Source organism: Chanos chanos, chromosome 10 (assembly GCF_902362185.1).
Source record: "Chanos chanos chromosome 10, fChaCha1.1, whole genome shotgun sequence".
In the NCBI taxonomy this organism is placed as follows: domain Eukaryota; kingdom Metazoa; phylum Chordata; class Actinopteri; order Gonorynchiformes; family Chanidae; genus Chanos; species Chanos chanos.
In genome coordinates, this window is record NC_044504.1 from 10,212,066 (window position 1) to 10,224,496 (window position 12,431).

Here is a 12,431-nt window from a genome sequence, read left to right on the forward strand (position 1 = left end):
GTGTCATGTATTGTCTGGTGATAGTCCCTGATACTCCAGCATTTTCAAAGGCCTTGGCTGCAGTGATGTCATGTTACAACAGTATGAGGGAATTGGTGGATGATGGTGTGGCTGAGTGCAACGTCAGGATCTTGGAGCAGAAGGCTTTGAATATGGAGGTCAACCATGGCATGACTCAGTTGCTAGTAATCACAAGCCAAACAAAAGCAAAAACCTGCAACATGTACTGTGGCCCTTCAAGACAATGTTTACCCTGGTCACAAACACAGCTCTAACATTATGATAACATGTAAGTGGAGATATTCAAGTGCATCTTGTATTCGTATTACTGTATCCAAAAAGCAAAAAATCTCCAGGTGTTGCCAGGGATCAGTCAGCTGCCATGATGATTAATGACAGTCTTTTAAGAACTGTAACACTGTAACACAGTTAAATGTTTCTGAGCGTCTGTAGTGTGTATTTATATAAAACAATAGAAACAATAACAGAACAAAGTATCTCTAATTATACACCTACTCTTTCTCCCAGGTAGAGGTTTTGAGAAGAGGAATGATAGTATTCTGGAGCTCATGCTAAGACTGTGAAAGAGATAGCAATGCTTAGGCAGAGCGGAACCTCAAAGAGAAGATAAGCAAGGAAAGAAATATTTAAATTTGGCTCCTCTTTTTAACTACTAGTGCTGACACCCACTCTTTTCTTACTACCCTCTGAGGGAGACTGACCCGGTTGCTGAAATAGCCTGCTTGGCTAAGGTAGGTTACGTAAAGCCCTCCAGAACACTGATGGTTCTGTAGTATTAAGCTGGCCCTCTTCTGGACACAGTCAGCACTGACTTTTTGGAACTGAGCCTGTATTCCATTCATATGTCACACAAATGACATGCACCTTAGGCTAAGACAAACTGATGAGAAAAAAGAGATTGTGTACCTTTAGGTGGCAGAAAACCATCAAAGTTTTCCATCCATTTATGGATGGCAATTTAGATCTGGAACGTGTAGGTGAAAATATTAAAACAAAAATATATTACCAATAAATCAAGCACATAAAAACCTGTAATAGATAATGTCATCAGTCTGCTTTTATGGGGTGCCTGCTCGTGTGGTAATGTGCAAAAAGAAAAGGTAGATATTCCAAAATCAACCTCGATATTTCAGACTCATCTTTGGGAGATGACATCTCTAAACGAGTGTCACCTGCCGGGCGTCCTACATCGTAGATAGTTCTTGTATAACTGAAAAGAACGGTAGTCAAACTGCTAATGTTCCCACACCTTTGTTTTCACTTAATTTGAATACTTTATAACCGATCTATACCGACCTATAATGCAGCCACCCTCAGAATCTCACCGGAAGGGAGCTTAAATTGCCAGTACAGTGGGTGGCGCTGTGCACGCATATTTCTTCTGAATACGTTACTTAAAATAAGGAAGAAGTGACGTTGTTGATGTGGCCATTTGTAAACCTGGAACAGAGAGTACAATGTTACCCAAGTTTCTTAGTTTGTTCACGTTTTAAAGGTTTTGGGAATTTATCGAAACGAAAATGTTCAAAGGCTGGGGATCATGGCTGGGTATAGAAACCACAGTTGAGTCAGAGACCAAAGATGGAAATGAATGTGATAAAATACTTCAGAATGAGAAGGAAACCGCTGATCCACAGGATATTGAGGTAAACAAACATGAAGGAAACCAAGAAGACGAAACAAAGAATGTTGCTCAAACTGAACAGCTTCTTCACCAGGCTAAAGGACTGAGTGGTAGGTATTTGAAATTCTCTTGCCATCATTTTTTCCATATTGTCTACGATTCTGTCGACCGGTATTTTCAAGCTTTGTGTGAGAACTAGCGTTTGCTTAGCCCCTCGAAAGGATTCTTAACATGTCGTGTAGTCGTTGTCCTGTAGTCCTAGAACTTTTTGAGAAAAGGTTTGTTAATATGAGGTTTAGTTTGACAGTTATTTGGGAATATTTCTTTGCATTCAAGAAACCATAACAGCTGTTGTCAACCGTCCAGTATTTGACGGTATCGGCTGTCAATCGCGTTTCCCTGTTTAGGTGTCAGGTAGGCCTAGATATTGAGAACTACCACGGTTGTTAAGCTAAATTACTCACAGCGAACCCAAGTCTAAAACAGTTTTCGTACTCTTAAAATCTGACACAAAGATTTTCACTGGGACCTTATTTAAATAGTTTATGATCTGAAGAACCATGTTTCTGTCGTATAATTTTCCCACGCGTCCACAACTGCTTTAGGCATAATCATGTGCAATGGATAGAACAGTTTGTAACTGAGTGGTAAGACTTATTTACCTTCGGACAAGACGTTTCACTGGAAATAGTTAACGTTCATATCTTTAGTCCTGCATATTGTTTGTTTGTTTAAGGACCACGTGTCTGGTTTTTGTATTTATATTTGAACCTTTTTATAATATGTAATGACCAGTACTTAATTTGTTTTCTGAGAGCTGACGAGCGTTTAGTCTGTACACCTGGTTCCTTTTACTCTAAACGCATGATGCAAGAGACTTATCGTTTAAACCCCTGTCACTCCCCAAAAGATCTTGATTTCCAGTGTTATAAATTAATATCGACGACATATGAATTCAAAAATCGTTCCTCCTCACAACAACAATACTGTTCTGAGTCATACATATCAGCCTGGTATTTGTTTTCGGCTCAGTCTGTAATGCGCGTGTGTCTAGCAGCAGCCACATTAAGTATGTGTACGTTCATACTGATCAAAGCGTTTTCTTAGAGGGGAGCCAGATCACCATGGAGATTTTTTTTTAAACCAAATTCATACCCATGTGAATGTTTTGTGTGTGGTTGTATGGAGTATACAGTAACAACCTTGTTTTTCTCTTTGTCAAGGATACATTCTTACATTTGCAAGCAACGCAACCAAGAAAATAACAGAATCCGTGACAGAAACTGCTCAGACAATCAAGAAAAGCGTAGAAGAGGGGAAGATTGATGGCATTATCGATAAGGTAAGCTTAGGAGGCTTTTCCGTTTTTTTCCTATTTGTGAAAATGTTTTACAGTGTGTTACAGTCAAGTGTTCTGAAACACTGGGAGGGAGGGGGTGTAAATCACTGTCAACAAACACTTTGTCCATCTGTTGTTGTCTGTGTCTGTTTTTCCCCCATTTCCAGACAATTCTTGGTGATTTCCAGAAAGAGCAAGAAAAATTCGTTCAAGAAAAGAATGCCAAGAAGACAGGTGAGAAACGTAACAGGAATTTCATTTGAAAAAAAAAAAACCCTGAGACATAAAGCTTTCAGTTCACATAAATGTCTTTGGCACAGTTCATTATCTAGATTTGTGTTAATTAGATGCTGCAGTTCCACCCTGGGTGGGATACAACGAAGAGGAAACGATACAGCAACAGATATTAGCTTTATCAGCCGTAAGTATAAGCTCAATCTGTCTATCCCTCCTTTCTGAAATTGATTCTAACATAGGTTTTTCCCCTCACAATTTGGTTCTGCGACATCAAATTTCCCGTGTCCTGCTATCTTAGGACAAAAGAAATTTCCTTCGTGACCCTCCGGCTGGAGTGCAATTTCACTTTGATTTCGAGCAGATGTATCCCATCGCACTGGTGATGCTTCAGGAGGATGAGCTTCTCAACAGGATGCGTTTTGACTTAGTCCCAAAACAGTGAGTGTGTTTGCTCGAGCGTCACTTCTCTGTCTTACCATGGTGGTCCTGTTACACAACGGATTTATTTGAACCCCCTTGTCTTCCACAATGCCGTAAGAACTCCTCTGTAGGCATTCCTGGGCTCTCTTTCCTCTTGCATGCTCTTTGTCTCTCTCTCTCTCTCTCTCTCTCTCTCTCTCTCTCGCTCTGTTTCCCAGAGCGTGTCAGTGAATTGTCCCAGTTACTCTCCGTGTTTTCAGTTTCGTAACGCACATCAAGCCAAACCTCCAAGCAATCAAACACCACATGAAGGGAAACCATTCTGGGCTCTCATAGTAAATGGTGTCTTGTGCAGTATATCGACAGAGTGTCTGTTTGTTTCTCTGATCTTTTTTAGCGTGAAGGAGGAGGCATTCTGGAGGAATTACTTCTATCGTGTGTCCCTGATTAAACAATCAGCCCAGCTTACAGCTCTCGCAGCTCAGCAACAGGAAGCGGAGAAGAGAGAGGAGAAGAACGGAGTTGCTCCAGAGAAGGATCACATGCCAGGTTCAGTTGTCTTACCTTCATGTGTCGTTAATGCATGGAGCTCTGTATAATTGTACAGTGTTGGTGTAGATTAACCTGTGTACTTTATTAAACTCTGCAGAAACCATCAGACTGACAACGTCTCCCACCACCATCAATGCCAAAGCAAAGTCCAGTGAGGTAAGAAAGGGCTTGGTTCAGTCTGCTACGAAAGTGATTTGTAATGAAATAAACCTGAAAAACGAGATTAATGCCTCCCCTCTTCTCTGTCACTGCTGCAGATGGAGGAAGAAGAGATCTCAACCAGCCCAGGTGTGTCGGAGTTTGTGAGTGATGCCTTTGACTCGTGTGACATTAACCAGGAGGACCTGCGGAAGGAGATGGACCAGCTGGTACTGGATAAGAAAGAGGAGGCTTCTCCCCAAGATGGTGAGTCTGGAGCTGATCAGATTGTTTAATCAATAGTCTTTCTAAGGATACTTCCGAGAACTGAAAAATGTTGACATTGGTTGATATTATTTGTGGCACATTTGTATAAATACTTCTAATAATAAATGTCTGATTTTAGCTGTCGCCGGTAGGGTGATTGAGGTCATAATTAGACAGTTATTACAACAGGTCAGCCATAGAACATTGTGTGGGAAGGTGCCACACATCATGTCAGATAGCATGTTTGTGAAAAAAAAATGAAGGAGTTGCAGTTTTGCTTACTAAAAATGGAAGTGCTGCCTTTTGACTTATTGCTGAAATGACCACCCTGGCAGCAGACATGCTTCATAAGTAAAGACAAATTTAGGCAGCTGTGGCTAGACCCTTGAACACTGGCTGACTTTGTTTCAGAGGAGACAGCCGACTGGGAGAGAGAGCTACAGCAGGAGCTACAGGAGTATGAAGTCGTCACCGACGGAGACAACCGTGATGACAACTGGGACCGAGAAATCGAGGAGATGCTGCAGGCAGAGGACTGACACGGACGCAGACGGCCCAGTAATGCCAGTTAACGTGAAGGACCAGATATCAACCAATTCCACAGGACAGTGGTGTCTCCGACCCAGTCCACAGTCTCATGGCCTGACTAGTTTTTGTTTTCTGTTCCTTGAAGTAATTGATAAACTAGAAAGAGAAGTTATATAAGAATGCATAATGTATGCTAATCCATGCCTCTATGAAATGTAAGGAATTCTATCTTAATCTGGTCAGAGTGGTGAAAGGTGAGATTTAACAGGTAGTTGGATCAATGACAGATTGAAGTCTGATATTACACTAAGGTCTATTTGTCAGACAGCAAATATCATTAGAAGAGACAGCTTGTCTGTGTGGTTTATCCATACATACATTGGAAGGAGCTGCCACTTGAGCTGTTCATGTTTTTTTGTTTTATCCATTTCCAGATAGAGACATTCACGGACGTCTTTAAAGCTCAGTTGGCATTTACGGTAGAGCTGGCTGATTAAGAGACTGGACACTGACAGTTTGTCCAGGCGTTATGCACAGTGCTCTGTACTCTTGTTATTGTTCTCTGTGTGTCCCGGCTCCTTTCACATACATCGGTCTGTGTCGAATTCAACACTCTTCCTGTTGCTCAGTAAGTCTGCCGCGCGCGGGTCCTTCTATGTGTATGTGTTACAGTGTGGAAGACATGGACTGGACATAAAAAAACATTCTACATACTCCAGAGAGTTATGGGAACCTTGGTAACACCACAAGCCCCTCACATACAGTTTGTCATGTCTTTATTTTCATTATCTATCAGATTTAACAAAATAGATATTAGTCATAACGTTGATGTTTCATTTTTATGTTTACTACATTCTTTCTTTTCGACTGGAATTTTTAGAACTGTATGTTGGTGAAAGTTTGATGGGATATTAGTGATGTATCAGGTGCGGTTTCTTGACAAAGTCACACGTAGTCCTTCACATTGTTGTGGGATACCTTGATTGTATAATCAGAAGACATTTCCATGTGCTAGATATGAGTAAAACTTTGTCCTTCCCCCGTTTTTTACCGCTTAATTGCTTTACAGTTACACAACTATCAGTTTAATCCAAACAAACCTTGATGTCTTGAAATATAGTTATTAAAATAAATTTGATTATCTCTCTCAAACATGTGACTGACTTGAATGTGATTCAAAAGATGGCCTCTAAAGCATGGCAACAGTTTTATTTTTGAATATAGGGACCTTCTGCAGCTTTGTGGAATGCTTCCTTTGCAGTTCACTCACTCATTACACTGACACTGCTCTGTCTCTTCATTTCCCAGTGAGGAGATTTCTTATTTGGGATTTTTCATAAATGTTTTATGCCTTTCTTTCTTTACAGCATAGAACCTGTGTTTCGCTGAGTCATTGAAACTCCCAATACAGGTTGTCTTTCTCGTTGCAATGGCTGCCTCTGTTTCTTGCACTCAATATTACAGCTCTGCTTTGCCAACTGGCAGAAAAGGATGCACCATGTGTCTGGACCCCTGCCTAATCTGACACTGTCCAGGTCCTGCTGGCTGGACTCACCTGACTTTAGTCTCTCTAACTCCGCAGTTGTTACCTACAACACAGAACCTGAAAGCTGGATATTTCACGGCTCCCTGTAAAGCTAAATTGCTACTTTCAGCCACTAATAACATCCAGAATGTTATAAATGTTATAAATGATGCTCATTTGATTTTCTTTTTGAATTTTCCCTACCTTGTACTTACCTGAGGTATCTCTTCAGTCTATGCCCTTTATCTGTGCGCACTGTGTCACTGAATCGAGCTGTGATGTCTGTGAGGGAGGGGCTAGTGTGCTCAGCAGCATAATGTGGTTTTTTTAACCACACAAACACACACAGAATGTTTGACAGAGAGAGAAAATACAACAAACGTTACTTGTTGATCCTCTTCCCCTTTGGTATATGTACACATCAAATAGTCCATGGCAGTGAGGAGGCAGACGTTTTTATCCTTGTGATTATTATAATACATAACGACTGCGAGTAAATCCACAATGAAAAGGCAACAGCGTACAATGCTCGCTTCCCGTTCCCTTATGTGTGTGGGAGTGAGCTGGGAGCTACATGAGATGGGGGCCTTAGCATCTATTAGAATGGCAAGCCAGTTGTTAAGGCTTTTTGTGGGTGTGTCTATGTGCCAACAGAGTTATCATCTGGAATTGTCAAGGTCACTAGTCTGTGTGCTTGCCTGATGGTTCTAACCTGGAAAATGAAAAAAAAAAAATGCAATGCTAATTTGAGTGCTTACAACAAGTCACACATTGGCTTTGTAAATGACGTCTTGAAACAACTAAAGAACATGATGCAGGTATAAGTAGGAGAATGTGAATAGGGCTTCAATAACATTTGTCCCTGTGTTTTCAGAATGACTGGAGACGGGCTCTGGAAGAGACCAGCACCAGATAAATCTGACTGGGTTACCCAGACCATTAACAGATGATGTTTTCCTGTATTTTATCAAAAGCTTACCTTATTTTTCATACTAAAAATGTCATTGGTGTGCAGTCGTCTGTTTTAAAGCAGCCATAGTCAATTTTTAAAAAATATGTTGACATAGTTTATCTCTGACTGAAAAGAGCTGCAGTAACATGAAAGGTTTAAACATCAAATATTTTTTGTAACAACAAAAAAATCACACTCCAGGCTACAGCAAGTAAAAATGTGCACAGTTTTCAAACAGAAGTAAACAAATTTATTTCCATTTTAACATCAAACACTGGTTCACTTCAACGATGGTTCACATCTCCATGGTACGAAACACATGAACATGACATCAGATGACACTGAGAATGGCTGAAGCTAACACTTGCAGGATTGCCAATCAGGAAAGATGTTGCAGCTTTACATTACAATGAATATTAGTGAGTCGTGACATACGCTGAAAACATACCTGTGACGATAACAAATATAAAAGAACAGTATTCCTGTGTAACCAACCTTAAATTATATTCTATAAATACATTTCAGAGAACAGCAGTTTACCACAAAATGATGGCCAGTAGTTTACCACAGTGGAACATCACTGACAATGTTCCAGGCAGTGACATCAAATAACTTCCTCTTGTGCTCTCACTACAAAAAGCTTAATCAAATCAATATGCTAAACCAACTGTAACCAATGTTTGCCATTTCAACAGCTCATAAGTTATTGACCAAGGCAAAAGAGTGAGGAAAAAAACCCCTTTGTTTCACAGAGGTATCCCTTTCAAATTTTTCAACCAGCCTACATCAAAACAGAATTTGATTCAATATCAACAGTGAATTCAGTGAATGATTCTGTAACACATCTCAGATAAAACCTTTCTCAAGCTTGTGTCCAGTGTTTTGACATTAAAAAAAAAACAAACAAACAAAAAAAAAACAGTCAAGTTTAATGTGATTCCCTAATCACACTGAACACAGTCAAAGTCATTCCCTAACTCATGACCGGTGAAAAGACGCTCCTTGACTTTGAAGCCAGAATACTGTGTATGGTGTTAACATCATTGTAATGTTTAGTACAGACAGACTTAAAAGACTGTGCGATGACCTGGTATACGTGATCTGTAATTCTGTACAATGCTACATTTCATATATTGTGTGATAAACACAGAGACAAACATAATGCAAAGGCTCATTGTGAAACAGAGACACACAGAGATGTGTGAGTTACATCGTCAAGCAGACAGAGAGACGGCTGGCAAAGTGAGGGGTGTTGCGAGGGGGTTAGCCAGGTGCCATGCGCCCAGGTTTAAGTCAGTCCAATTTCCTCCAGCACACTGCGTGGGGTCTCCGCTTCCTAAAGTGAGTGAAAAAGTAAAGGTAGCTCTGATGAGAGGATAAGGCTGAGTGGTAAAAGCCGAGAGGACATATTCCAGTTCCCATGCATAGTCTCCTTCTCTTTATAGTCCTCTCCTCATTGGCCAGTGAACAGGAGACACTTGACAAGACAAGACGTTAGATGGCTTTATTTCACATGCTGCTGGGGCAGAGGATTGGTTTGAAGTTAAATGTTATGAGTTTGTCTAATGAACATTAATTACCATCTAAGTTAACAAAAGAGAAGTTAGAGATCCAGGTATGAGGACACAGCATTGACATTTCATTCCATTAGAGGACACATCCCACAAGGACTGGATCCAATCTCAGATTTGGTGGTAGTACAGAAATGCTTTAATTGCCTTGAGAGTCTCTGTGTGAAAAAGCCATGCAGATCATGGGAGGGGAGGTTCTGTGCATTTAGAAGGATGTCTAAGCTAAAGGTAGCACTGTGAAGAGTTCAATTATTTTTGAAGAGCTTTACTTTATTCAGAACTTATTCAAAATTGGTGATCTTTTGTTTGGCAAAAAACAGAGCTTTTAAGCCGTACATGCCACCAAATGTGAGGAATGACCCAAAATGGCTGTAGAGCCTGGGACGAGAAATGTGGGCGGATGAAGATTGATATGGAGTGTGACATGCAGTAAAGATGCAATACTTTTCACAATGACATGGCGAAGAATCAACCTGGTTCTGTCCATGCCTTGCCAGGTGACTTATTTTATGTTTGACCACCAAATGTGTCAGAACAAATCAGACAACACAAAAAAACCCTCCACAGAGTCTTTTAACAAGGTTGTTACTCTGGCAAATATCCAATGAAGACAAACAGAAAAAACTGACAGAAGTAAACACAGCATAAACACCCTTAAAGACAAACAAAGCATAAACACACAAACTGACTCAATGGGACAGGTAAAGGAGGAATGTAAATGTGTGATATATTACATAAGGTGCAGCTGGTGGGAAACAGTGAAGATGGAACAGTTACAGTACATATATATAAAGACTGAGTCATGTGTGTATGGGTGGGAATGGTTTTGGTTAAGTCCCCAGGCATGGAAAAGGAGAAATGGAAAACAGCCAGGCACTTACTTTGGCATCCTAAACATTGTGTTCAGCATAAAAGCAAAGAGAAAAGTTTTGATGAGGGTGGATTAAGTCACGTTTTGTTGAACAATAACATTAATTTTGGCTAACAGGCCATCAGCCAAAATCATCATTATTGTTGATAGTTATTACTCTACTTTTTTCTTCCTCTGTTTTCTCTCCCTTTCCTCTAAGACCAAGTTACAGCTGAATCTCACTATGTGAACATCTTCTCAAATGGATTTCCCTCCCATGCCATCAGTGGTTTCAATGGCTGACACCTCAAGGTGAACATGGATTCTAGAAATTAGACTCCCTCATAATTTTACCAATTTAGCATTGGCAAAATCACCCAAAAACACTAACACGCATAACTATTCACTTAGAGCTTGAAAAATTGCAATTAATATTGGATACTTCGTTCTTTTGCCTTTTTTTTAGGGCTTTTTTTTTGGGGCTCTGATTTTTTTCCCCTTCATCTTTTGGGTAGTCCCATTCTTTTTCTCTTCCACCATTTTCTCTTTTTGTTCAGTTTCTGTCACTGCTCCTCATTCTCTGTATAAGTGACCAGCATATACTGTGTCATTTCCAGCTGAGTAGACTGCCTGGCATACCAGTGAATCAGTTTCCCTGTTCTACTGATTTGGGTTTAATGAAGTAAATGCGAGGACTCTCCCTCTATTTCTCTCTGCTGTCCTCCACTCTGAGCTCTGAGTGACTCAGCTGCTCCTCTCCTGACAACAGCCCCTCTGGTTTAAGCATGTGTCTAATTTGGGATAATTACTGTTTTACCGGTGGAACCAGTCACACTTCTTTTACAGTCATGTGAAATGTATCACCCAACATTTTATCTGCTTATTATTCGCTCTATATACTCTTGCTCTGTTAATCATTAGTATCTCTAGGTCTCCACAGATAGTATCATTATTCATATAATTCGTCCTATGTATTGCTGCCTTCCATTTTATCACTGAATACTTATTATCCAGTACCTCAATAAAACATAAATTCCATTAGGTTTGCGAGCCATTTCATACTCTTGTTTAATAAACTGTTTATTCATCACATACTATTTCCTGGTGTATGGTCTTTTATTTTCTCATATTCTGTGAACACATTAAGCTGGGTAGAACAAGATACTCTTGTTGAGTTATTACACTCAATTTGATGAATTATTTACACAGAAAATGTTAATGCAGAATTACCAGGCTTAATGTTCAAAGCCCCCCCTCCCCAATAGCTGTATCCGGAGCAGTTTAAACTGTATTCAGAGGTATTCAACGGGGTCATGAAAATCATAACTGATCATGAATTGTAACCATTTGATCAGTTATTTCTGCTCTTTCTCAAAAGCATTTTATTTTACCTGAGGGCAGATGTATTAAGTTTGCCATTCTCCATTATGTTCTCCATCCTTAAGCAAGGAATCATCGGTCATTGCTACAGTGCAGTCAGCCAGCTCATGACACAAAACACCCAGTTAAGAGTCTCAGCCTAGGTCACTGAAACCAGTCATTGTGAGGCTGCCAGCACAGTTGAAACCTCGGTCAGAAGCATTAAAATCAACAGCACAGGAAATGCTGTTGGGTTTGTATTATTTTAAGGAAGCACAGGAGGTGAAATCTCCCCCCTTTTTGCTCACAGCTGCACATGAGATGCATTCCTCTCCCAAATGGGCAATCATTCTGCTCATTAAAAAACAAATGAGTTTTGGGATCTCAATCTTATTTAGAGTCTATGAGCGAGGAAATCAAACAGATATCTGTTTACAGCGATTATGCCAGAGAGCAAGAAAACGAAACATGCATACACTGTGCACCAACACTGTTCCCATGCAGTGTCCCAAAACATGAAACAAAGAAAATCAAGTTCAAACACTTCAAACAGAAGTGATTGTCTTAAACTCGGAGACAAATCACTAGCATTTGTATTATTTTATTTCTGTTACTTAACAAAACAATACTAAACAATAAATAGATGTACCAGCTACTGTTATGGGTAAACAGACATTTATGGAAAAAAATTACATTGTATTTAAAAATCAGCTATCAGTAGTTTTTAGAACATTTATTATAATGTTCAAAGCAATGACAGGAATCAGAATTCAGAAACTCAAGTCTTGATGATTGTTATTCATTTGTCTATATAAATACTTTTGTTTAGAGCATGAATTAACAGCTTTGTTTTATCTGTGAATATGTAAATGTGGTAATATTTTATAGATTCTGTTAATCAGCAGAGGCAGATCCTCTTAGTTATATTAAAAGTGAGTATATGAGTTAAATAGAAACGTGAAGGTGTTTTGTACTAAACTGTACTACTGTAATACTTCAGTGATTTCGGAGCATGAATGAAGTCAGAAATATCACAAACAGCAGAAAT

The 12,431-nt window shown here is 39.7% G+C and overlaps 1 protein-coding gene across 1 annotated transcript; it reads left to right on the forward strand.

Moving 5' to 3' along the window:
* The first annotated feature begins 1,467 nt into the window (after positions 1-1,467).
* On the forward strand, positions 1,468-6,260 carry syap1 (synapse associated protein 1). The gene is made up of 9 exons (XM_030786528.1): positions 1,468-1,755; positions 2,869-2,987; positions 3,152-3,218; positions 3,332-3,405; positions 3,520-3,659; positions 4,039-4,190; positions 4,291-4,349; positions 4,451-4,598; positions 5,010-6,260. Exons 1-9 carry the CDS (start codon positions 1,542-1,544, stop codon positions 5,135-5,137), a joined length of 1,101 nt encoding a protein of 366 aa, XP_030642388.1. The 5' UTR covers positions 1,468-1,541; the 3' UTR covers positions 5,138-6,260.
* Positions 6,261-12,431: the final 6,171 nt, after the last annotated feature.

Coding starts and splice junctions, on each gene's coding strand:
- syap1 (XM_030786528.1), top strand. CDS start 1,542: ATGTTCAAAGGCTGGGGATCATGGCTGGGTATAGAAACCACAGTTGAG. Junction 3,406..3,519: donor AGATATTAGCTTTATCAGCC/GTAAGTATAAGC, acceptor CTGCTATCTTAG/GACAAAAGAAATTTCCTTCG. Junction 4,599..5,009: donor GGAGGCTTCTCCCCAAGATG/GTGAGTCTGGAG, acceptor ACTTTGTTTCAG/AGGAGACAGCCGACTGGGAG.